This window comes from Lolium rigidum, chromosome 3, assembly GCF_022539505.1.
Source record: "Lolium rigidum isolate FL_2022 chromosome 3, APGP_CSIRO_Lrig_0.1, whole genome shotgun sequence".
Lineage (NCBI taxonomy): Eukaryota > Viridiplantae > Streptophyta > Magnoliopsida > Poales > Poaceae > Lolium > Lolium rigidum.
The window spans coordinates 71,165,994-71,176,750 of NC_061510.1; the positions used below are offsets into that span (position 1 = coordinate 71,165,994).

General features: G+C 48.5%; 2 protein-coding genes across 2 annotated transcripts; one reads left to right on the plus strand and one right to left on the minus strand.

Moving 5' to 3' along the window:
- Positions 1-244: 244 nt before the first annotated feature.
- On the plus strand, positions 245-1,613 carry LOC124696720 (B3 domain-containing protein Os03g0212300-like). Its single transcript, XM_047229405.1, has 3 exons — positions 245-307; positions 407-928; positions 1,033-1,613. Exons 1-3 carry the CDS (start codon positions 245-247, stop codon positions 1,318-1,320), a joined length of 873 nt encoding a protein of 290 aa, XP_047085361.1. The 3' UTR covers positions 1,321-1,613.
- A 3,488-nt stretch (positions 1,614-5,101) lies between these two features.
- Positions 5,102-6,544, minus strand: LOC124696722. Its single transcript, XM_047229407.1, has 2 exons — positions 6,134-6,544; positions 5,102-5,181 (listed from the first exon to the last, which is right to left on the minus strand). The coding sequence occupies exons 1-2, from the start codon at positions 6,506-6,508 to the stop codon at positions 5,119-5,121; spliced, it is 438 nt and encodes a 145-aa protein (XP_047085363.1). The 5' UTR covers positions 6,509-6,544; the 3' UTR covers positions 5,102-5,118.
- Between the last annotated feature and the right edge of the window lie 4,213 nt (positions 6,545-10,757).

The following is a 10,757-nucleotide window of genomic DNA, read 5'->3' on the forward strand; positions in this document are numbered from 1 at the left end:
ACGTGCAAAAGTCCCTTTATTTCTCTCCCAAAATTCGAACCAGGTTACCGAGTAAATAGCGATGAATATATTGTGAAGAAAAAAAGAGATATATGGTGTACCTTTGATGCATATGTTGTCCAGGTCCTTGATATTTGTTGCAGAACTCATACTTTAGCTAGAAACGTATGTAAATTCGATTCGAATCCTCGCCATCTGTATATTTCCACGCGCTAAGCTATCTGTATATGCAGAGATAACCGGAATGGACGACTTGGCAGATTTCGAGTTCTTCGAGATCATACTTGAAGACGGCTCGCGGAAGCTGGTATACAATACATCTCATTTTTTGTGTTTTCTCCCATCTGTTTATCACTCTACTTCCTATTGTTTGACCGGTTTAATCACTGCTTGATCATTGCTGCAGAGGCTCCCTGACAAGTTTGCAAGCCTGCTTGACGGCCGCGAGCCCCGGGAACTGAAGCTGCGGGAGGCCGGCGGGGGGCGTCTGCTGTGCGACGTGGAGGTGGTTTTCGACGGCGAGGGTCACATGTATCTCGGGCGAGGCTGGGACCAGTTCGCCCGCGAGTACGACGTGCAGCGTGGGCACTTCCTCGTTTTCAGCTACGACGGCGATGCGGTGCTCGCCGTCAAGGTGTTCGACGGAACCATGTGCCGCAGGCACTACAAGCACGACGACGACGACGACTATGACAGCGTGACGATTAAAGAAGAAGATCCAGCCAGTGAGAGCAGCTGCGAAAGTGGCAGCAACAACAGCATCGACAGTGGCGGCAACAACAGCATCTACACTGGCAGCAAGAACAGCACCGACAGTGGCAGCAAGAACAGCAGCTCGCCTGAGATGGACGTTGACGACGCGCCGACGTCGCAGTTCACCGTCATGATGAGGCAGTGCCACTTGGGCGCGAAGCAGAATCAGTACCTGGTGAGTGCGTTCATGCTCGAGCATCACTAGCTGTACTTGTGTGTGTCAAGCTCTCCGTGAGATATTCAGTTACTGATCCCATCCGCTGTTCGCCGGCCGGGCAGAACGTGCCGGCCGAGTTCCAGGTCGCGCACGGGTACGCGGAGAGGAGCAAGGTGGTGCTGCGGATGCGCGGCAAGTCGTGGACGGTGAACCTCAAGCACAACCACCGGTCGGTCGGCCATCCCCGCACGTCCCTCAGATACGGGTGGCACCAGTTCTTCGTCGATAACCACCTCGACGTCGGCGACACCTGCTTCTTCCGGGCGCTCCGCGGGGGCGACGCCGGCCGCGGCGAGGAACACGTGCTCAAGGTGGAGGTGCGCAAGCGAGACGGCACCTTCGTGCACTGATAAGCCGTGTTGGCGTGGCCATCGCCGGCATCCCAGAATGATCAGGAAAATGGAGTTTCCTGTCTTCAGTTCTTCGACACTAATGACTAGGCTTTCAGTTAAACTGTGCTTTAATTATGGTAGGTTACTGCTGATCCTACTAGCAGAGTAGCTGGGGAATCAACATGATTGCTCAATTGTGTGCAATGAAATTCTTCTTCATCTCTCTTACTTTCTTGCGTGAACATGTCATCGTTGTGGAAGGATTCTTAGGATAGTGCGATAACCATTCCACGGCTGGTACTCCTTTCTTTGTAGTTCCTCGACATGACATTTTAAAGGAAGAGTGTTCCATTGTTTGCATCAGACCAGAGTAAAATCTGAATTTCTTTGTCTAAAACTATCAAGTCTGTTGGGCCTAACACCGTCAGCAGCTGACTTCGGAAAAATAAAATAAGCCGTTCTAAAAACTAATCCCACATGACTAGGTCTCGTGGAATTTAGTTAAGGTAGAGTATATCTGGCATTGGATCTCTGCCGCTCGTTTTCGGAAAACCTCCCGAAATCGCTCTTGTACGGCCCGCGACGGGGTCGTAGCACAAGTGGATTGCATTCTTGGTGGTGTTCCTCGAGTACCGAACCACGATTTTAGGGTTGAAACCTAAGATCTGGTCTTTATTAGTTGTACCTAAAAACGGTCTTGTTGAATGCATTGTTTAAGAAACTCGGACTTTCTACTGGATGAAAAACCCAAGATCTTCGCTAGGACGATGGCAACAATTGTGCATTGTTTGCTTGGAGATGTTGCTTTTGAAGAATCTCATTTGTAGTACAGGTGTTGTCTTCCGTTGTGGTTAGACTGCTACTGTTGTGAGTGATTCAACACTGTGACGGGGTCTTGGTTTTCTTTTCACTTTTTGTATTGGTTGTATGCATCCCTTAGACTAGGTGTAATTGGTATCTTTCTAATATTAATATATTTTCTCTATCAAAAAAGAAAGTCTCTCCTCCAACTTCACTCACATATGTGTGGTCCCTCCTGCTTGCCTACTTCATCCTTCCTCACATTCTTGATATATGCATTCTGGTCCATCCAATCAAGCCTATGACACGAGAGCCGATGTTAGTCATAACAAAATATCTTCTTAAAAAAGTGCTAGTCGTACCAATGCAGAGGGTGGGTTCTCCTGTTTTTGAAAAATAATTTTGCGCCACACCCATGAGTTGAAACAAAAGTGCTCACTAATTGGCTAATTTATTGATATAGGAATTACATTGCTATTATTCTATATTTATTTGGTTACAATAATTATGTTCTCACTGTGCTTGTGCTTATGATACTAGCACTCGGTGGATCGTTAAGGCATGTTTGATTGCTCGGAACGTCGTTTCTCGCGTTCACTGGGCCCAAAATCGGTCGATTGGTTGGCTGGATCGCATGAAAAAACTGCATCGCACGAACTTTAAAGCAGCCCAAAGGTTAACCCGCGAGGAACCCTTGATTCTGTCGTGTTTTTCCGGGGACACAAGCTGGCATGCGCGAATCGGTCAGATTCGTGCTCGAGGGAAACACGGCGGAAAAGGGGGAAGCTCCCCGTTTAGGCACGCAAAGTAGCCTCACCGCCTGATGAGGTTGATGTTTGACGTGGTGTTGCTGCGACAGATAACACAGCTTGAAAGAGCAAGAGGCAGGAGTGGGCTGACAGAGGTCACACCAGGATCTGAAAAAGAAGAAGAGAAGCATTCCCGTGATGTGTGTTGTCCCATGAACTACTCCATGTTGTATGTCATGAACTACTTGTGCGCTCTTCACTACCATTTGTGATTAGCTAGGGTCTAACTTGTTCTGCATTTGTAAGTAGCTAGGATTGAACGTTGATGAGGGGTAATGTCACCATTTAGGAGAAATGGTAACTAGAACTATGTCCCGTACATAACCAAACAGGCAAAATGTGTACTTGAGACGCAAATTGCAGTTTTCTTGCTAACCAAATAAGGCGCACAATTGGGCTGAAAAAACTTTATTGGCAACCAATCAAACTCTTCAGGTATATGGCTTTGGCCCAGTTAAACATGGCTTTAGGGAGAAAATCTCGCCCGATGCATCAAAGAGATGTGACCAACCAATGAGGCCCTTAGCTACTGTGTATATGCAGCATGCCTATGATGTGTTTGTAGTTCTATGAGGCGGTTTCGTCTGGTGGTGCTTAGCGGACATCAGCGAAGGATTTTTTTGCAGCACCTACATCAGTGGTATTGGTGACCTCGGACACTCTAGATCTGCACGCCCTCTATAGGATAAGTAGAGTTTCGGCAATGAGATGTGCCCAACCTTAATTATTGAGTACCTTACTATTGATCGCTGAAAGTTCTAGCACTGATTCTAATTTACCGTTGTACAGACAATGAAGTCTATTGAGAATGCAATTTTATCATCTCCATTGGGCATCAATCCAACACCTGACAGGCAATAGGATTATTGCAGTTGTCCCTCCGGAAGTATTAATGTTGATGTTATTGCCCTTCCTGCCGGTGCAGGCGGCACGACCTCGTTGGAGAACCCGTGCTTGGCGCCCTTGGCAGGCAGCAACTCCAGGGCGGTGGCGGTGGCGGCGGCGGCGGTTGGACAACGGTCAAGCGACTCGCGGCCAGGAAGTCCGAGACGGGGCTTGGTGCCCTCCAGGTCGTCATCTGCGCGGCCACCTGCGGCAGTTGAGAGGCCTATGTAGTCGAGCTCGAGAGGCGCTGACATGGGAAGCAGCAGGACATGAACTGGAGGAGTTGGAAGGGGGAGTAGGGGAGGGGAGTGGAGCTGGTCGTTGGTGGTTTGATTGCTATATGAGGAAGAGGGAGAGCAAATGTGGTAGCACCAGCAGGGAATAGACTAGAGACTGTAGCAGGGACTAGAGGAAGAAGATGTGCCACGCCTAAGAGTACGGCGTGGCGCATCACAGTGTAACACGAGCACAAGGACGCAAAAAAAAGGACGCCACACTTGTGACCTTGGGGCCTACCGGTCCATGCTGCCTGCGGCGTCCTTGACACCGGCGTGGCTAAAAAGCTTAGTTTTGTGAAATTGTTTCTTCAAAAGTTTAATTTTCAAATCTGTTTCATTGTATGGTCATTTTTTTCGATTTTACCTAGGAATTGATTGCACGCAACAGACGGTCCACATGTGGCCTGGGAAGCTGTAATTTCCTGGAGGAATGTTTCTTCTCAATACTAAACTAAGAAAAGATCAACCTGGCAATGATGCAACAAGAATCATCACAAGGAGATTGCTAACGAATGTGTTAAAATATCAAGAGTAATAACATTTCCAGACATGTAACATTCCACCTACATATGAAAAGCTAGGGTAGATTTGAAGTTGAGTTCTCAAATTTCTGGTCAACTATAAAACTATCATAAAAACTCAAAAGATAAAGCCTCAAAACAAAAACGCAAAGTTTTAAAACAAAGAAGCAAATATGTCAGCATTCAAATCCAAAAGTAGCCACGTAGCAACGATAAATGTACTCCATTGATACCCATACTAGTCACCATTTAATTTAAATCACGACTAGAGTATAATTTCCACATGACATAGTCAGAGATCTTGAAGCTCATTCAGTCTAACTACTAACATATAAGGATCAAACTTGCAGCTAAATCACCAACTCAGAGATCTTGAAGCTCATTCAGTCTAACTTCTAACATTCATTTGCATAAGCAGAAACAGGGGACGCTTAGTCCAAATTTCGACATAACATGTAGCAAAGATCTCAACACATCACCAACTTTCCACTTGAATGTCAACTAGTTACGGCTAGTCTACGATTAGGTGCACCAGATCAACTCTTTATCCTTGCATGCCTCCACCTTTCTTGCTTTCACCTTTCCCTAGCAAAACAAACATAATGTATGTCAAACATGATAGTTTCAAAGTAAGCAGGCATGTTTGAATTACTCATACAACATTCATAAAATGTATGTCAGAACATGACAGTTTCATAATAATCACAAGACATGTCAAAATGAGGCAAGGAATATTCATAGAATATATGAAAAACATAATAGTTTCAAATTAATCAAGCAGATTCGAAATGCTGATACAAAAAAAATACAAGGAGAAAATGGCTTAAAACGTTTTCTGAATAAGAAAAAAATGGAGGGACAGTGTACAGCTGCAAGGAATATGGTTATGCCTATCTAGTCTGTTTGATCCGTCACTGTAGTTTCCAAATTGATTAATGAGCACCACCAATAATGAAATATACAATGGCATGCTGCCTCGGGTCAGTTCAAAAAGGCACTGAATTTAAATAGCGACATGTGGCAAGGATAATGCTTGTAATTTTCACGTGTTTCACTTCAAACCTTTGCCGCGCCCAGTTTTAGACTGAATTTATCCTTCCGCAAGTGACATATGTCAATGAATCTATGCTACCGATTCAGAATTTAACTACTGAAGTTCAACATGCATCCTGCTATATATTCACTGAATATGGCATGTTCTCCAAAAGCTTAAAAGTGGAGAAGTAGAACTATTACATTTTTTCATATATATACAAAAATGCAGTGAAACATGTAAAATATGTGTCCCTGAGATGGACGAATTTGAGTACTAGTGCTACACCGGGTTATAGTAATTTGGCATTAATTCCAAAATCATGACTGCTAATGAGTGCCAGTTTCTGGAGTCAAACAAATATGTTAATTTTCACAAACAATCAAGTTAACTGGATGTGGCAAACATGCAACATATGCCAATGAATGAATTTACGCTACAGATGTATAATGACAGTACTAAGCAGACAAGACATACATGGTTATCGGTAGTTAGTAGTATTACCTTGTGGTAAGCGCTTACGTATGCACTGCACTGGCTGGCGAAGGGTTGGGAACGTATCTGTTCTGCATTTTGTGGGCAGAAGGAGACTTTGTGATGCTGCATGTCAACCCTAAGCAAATACTGGCCCATGTACTCCACTTGACAAGCAACCACTTTCCGACGAGTGACGACTAGGTAGACAACATCATCTTCGTTCATGCTCAGCACTGGGAACAACGGCAAGATCTTTGGCAAGCCCGACTGGAGGTAGTTGTTGCTTTCCCAGATGTCCCTCACAAAGCACTCATTGACTTTATTCCAATGACAGAGGTCTGCCGACAGTGTCCAGGCGGTCAATGATAATTCATTGCCCGGCCGGTGACCATAGCCATCCATGGTGACGAATTTGATGCTGCCATCAACACAGGCAACAGAACGGAACTCCTCTGCCCGTAATGGATGTTCAAACCGGTCATAGGCCATAGATTGCTGAGGCAACGGAATGTAGCGGAACTTTGGATGGCCATCAATGTGAAGCATCAAATCACAAATCAACATGCCTTTGAACAAATCAACCCAGCAGAGGACTGAGCCTCGATACGAGAAGCACATGTCGGCCTGGAAGACACAGTTAGGCAGACAAAGCTCAGGAGGGAAGCTGGCGGGATACATGACCCACTCTGCGGCGGACGGCCGCCAAATGGAGAGTGCAGCTTTAGGGGGGGTGCAGCCTCTTTTCTTGGTGAGTTCAGCAAGAAGGTAGGTGTCCTCCTTGCCCTCCTGCTTGAGGGAAAGGACGACAGATCCAAGCCCAAGGTCTGCACGGGAGTAGTCATAAGGGGGCTGGGGGACCGCCGAGAGGGAGTTCTTGCTGGTGTCATAGATCAGATAGCCTCCTTTCAAATTGTTGCCGGGGCGGTAAGGGCCAGCGTACAAGGCGACCAGATTCTTGTCTGCGCTTGCGATGACAACAGAGAAGATGTCTTCGCATAGCTGCGGGATGGATTTGGTCGGCCGCAGTAAGCGCAGGGAGGATAGTTGTGGTGGATTGGCGAAGTGTGCATCTGGTTTGACGCTCTGCAGGTAGACGAGGATGGCATCTTTGATGTCTTGGCGGCTTGGTACCTTTACTGTTTCTCCTTCTTCGCTGGATCTAGGGCGGCACATCGAGTCGCTCGGGCCGCCCATCGAGTCTTGTGCTGCTTGGCTGGCGCCGTCGAAAGCTGACGCGTCGTGCTCGAAGAGAATCTCGCGCTTGAGCAAGACCCAAGCAGGGACCATGGCAGCTAGGGTTGCGTCGAGAAAAGAGGGTGGGAGGGTCACTGGCGATTCGGGTCGAGGAAGGACAAGGACAAGGATGGAGTTGATTTGGCGAAGTGTGAATCTATCTAAGTTTGAGAGGGGAAGGAACGAGAGAAAGAGAGACGGCAACTCGTCAAGGAAAGGACCGACAAGGGAAGGGACTAGGGCTGTCAACAATATTCGGGCTCGACAAACCGTTTGAATTCGACTCGTTATAGGCTTTGGCTCGAACTCGGCTCGACACATAAACAAGCCGAACTCAAACTTTGCTTCAGGCTCGTGAGCTTGGCGAGCTCGAACACGAACTGTTCGATAAGGCTACTGTCAAAAAAAAAAAGTTCGATAAGGCTCGTATATGAAGTCATTTTCCTCTGAATATTGTATAATCTGGGCTGCTCACGATTGTCTGGATTGCAAATACTCCCGTATCTTCAAAAACAAGTAAAATGCCCTTCTGAAGTTTGACCCAAGTATCGTGGAGAGCCCAAAGACGGTGCAACTCATTAGGCCCAACCTTATTTTCTTGTGCGCTTACGCTCTAGGCTGTAGCTTCGTTACCTTCTTTAGTACCACATCGCTTAGCTAGTGAAAAACGTGGTGGATACTGGATATATACAGAGCATGTGTGCCAGGTTGACTGAAGGCGCGATAATAACGTACGCCTGCTGCGAAAACGTCGTAGCAGGAAAAAAGTCTCGCGAGCCTCTAACGAGCCATAAGAACCGAGCTCAAATCCAACTGTAAGCTCGCGAGCCAAGCCCGAGCTCACTTGGAAGCTCAAAGTACAAAACAAGCTCGAGCCGAGCCGGGCAGTATTCGCTCGAGCTTGGCTCGTTGACAGCCCTAGAAGGGACAGCGATCGAGATCGAAAATAGGCAAAGGACGGTAGATAGGTAGGATAGGGGGAGGTCCTATCCACCGACCTGGTTCCACGGATGGACCACTTACCGCACACCCCAGTGCGGGGATGTTGAAGTGTTTTACAGGAAAAATTACATCTGAGATAGCTCTTGTGCGGTAAAATCAAGTGGGTATTCAATCTCTTTTTTTTGACAGAAAACCGTGAGCTTTATTGATCAAATAACCATAATGTTATTACAAATATCCTCACGGATACACTCCGGAGGGAGTAAATTACACAGATCTATCACAATTAAGACAGTGGTTACGGGTCAGTACCATTCTTGGAAATTTTTGCTAAAAACTACAACTTCTGTGACATAGCGTTAAAATCGAGCAAATAATCATCTAACCACATTTTAACACCAATTCTGACCGGTGCGTCCCATTTGTCAGTGCTGAGTTGGCGATACACATGGAGAAGAAGATGCGCTGGACGTGGAGCCCACCAGTCAGCCCCAAATCTTTCCCTTATTCTTCCTCCACTATTCTTCTCTTCTATTTTCCTGGCGTTGACCCGTCCTGGCCCTCCCTGAGCTCGCGAGCTAGCCCCTGGCCCTCCCCGAGCTCGCCCCTGCCGGTGGCCGTCCCTATCCAGCGCTCGCCCCCGCCGGCGGCCGTCCCTGGCCGGCGCTCGCCCCCGTCCCCGCCCGCGGCCGTCCCCGTCCTCGAGCTCGCCCGTGGCTGCCCCCGTCCGGCCCGAGCTTGCCTGCGCCGGCGGCCTTCCCCGTCCATCTCCGAGCTCGCCCGCGGCCGCCCCCGCCCTCCTGTGGCCGTCCCTGGCCCTCCCCAAGCTCGCCTGCGCCGGCGGTCGCCCACGTCCCCGAGCTCGCCCGCGGCTGCCCCGTCCGGCCCTGAGCTCGCCTGCGCCGGCGGCCTTTCCCGTCACAGAGCTTGCCTGCGGCCGCCCCCCTCACAGAGCTCGCACGCGGCCGACGCTGAGACGCTGGCTGACGATGTCCACAGGGGTCTACACGACCTGCACAGCGATGTCGGCGGAGACGCCCGCGGCGGCCGAGGCGACCGCTGAGGCCGCCGGCTCTGAGACGCTGAGCCGCACGGCGGCGGACCCGGCAGAGCTCTCGGTGGCCTGGAGCGCCGCCTTGTAGAGCGCGCGCGCGGGGACCGTGTCGACGACCGAGGCGCCGAATCCACGCACCCCGTCGCGGCTGAGGATGGCACAAACGGTCGCCGCCGCCGCGACTGAGGCGGGCCGACCTCTTCCCTCCCAACAAAGGATTGGATTGCGGCGGCGAAGAGATACAGGAGGAAAAAAACAGAGATGATGAAGGATGATGGGAGGCTGACATGTGGGCCTGATGTCCACCTAAGCTCCTAGTCCATGTGTGCTGCCAACTCATCCTTACAAATGGGTCCCAGTGGTCAGAGTTGCTGTTACTATTTGCTCGATTTGTAAGGCTATGTCTCAGAAGTTGTAGTTTTTAGCAAAAAAAAATTCAAGAATGGTACTGACTCGTAACCGCTGCCCCAATTGTGGTAGAATTGTGTAATTTACTCCTCCGGATGTGAACCACGCCACACGGCATCTACTGAAAACTCACACCTTCTAGCTAAATTGTGTGCAACAACATTGACCACATAGTAAACATGTTTGAAAGAACAAAAAACGAAGGATCTTGCTAGACGATTTACATCCTCAATCACCGGTCCACAGGAAGACCGATCCATCATCTCAGCATTGACGCGATTGATCACTGACTGGCAATCTCTGAAGCAAAAATGACTTTGGAGTAACCTTCATCGCATGCAAAGGCAACAGCACGCCGCAATGCCAAGGCTTCTGCTAGTTCCACATTGATCACCTCGTCTCGGCGCTCACCACAAGCAGCAAGGAAGGTCCATTGCTGATCACGAGCAATGACACCAATACCCATATGTCTCGTGGTAGCAAAAGTCGCTACATCCACATTAACAAGCACCATACCTGCAGGCGGCGGAACCCATTTTGGTGTTGATGAAGAAGGTTCACGCCTTATAGTAGCCTTCGGCTTGTACAGGTGAATATATATCATATCAATGTATGCCTTGATCTTAGCAGCAATAGACTAAGGATGCATCATACCTTCACCCTCACGGTACTTATTTCTAGCATCCCAAATGTGCCAGAAAGACACCATCAGAGTTGTAGCTTCTAGATCGGAGCAGCGCTCAATAAAATCAAGAGCCTAGACTCTAGGAGAAATGAAAGCCTTCCTGTTAAGATGGATATTGAAGTTAGATTTCACTTCTCGCCACACCTCATCGACATAGGGGCAGAACAACAAAGCATGCTCGACTGTCTCATGTTTGTTTCGGTATATACATGTCGACATGGACGTGCCGCTTCTGGAGTTGATGACCGCAAGGGAGGCAGTCATGAGAAAACCTCCAGAGTGTGATCTTCATCTTTCCTGGCGCCTTGCTCGCCCATAACTTCTTCCAA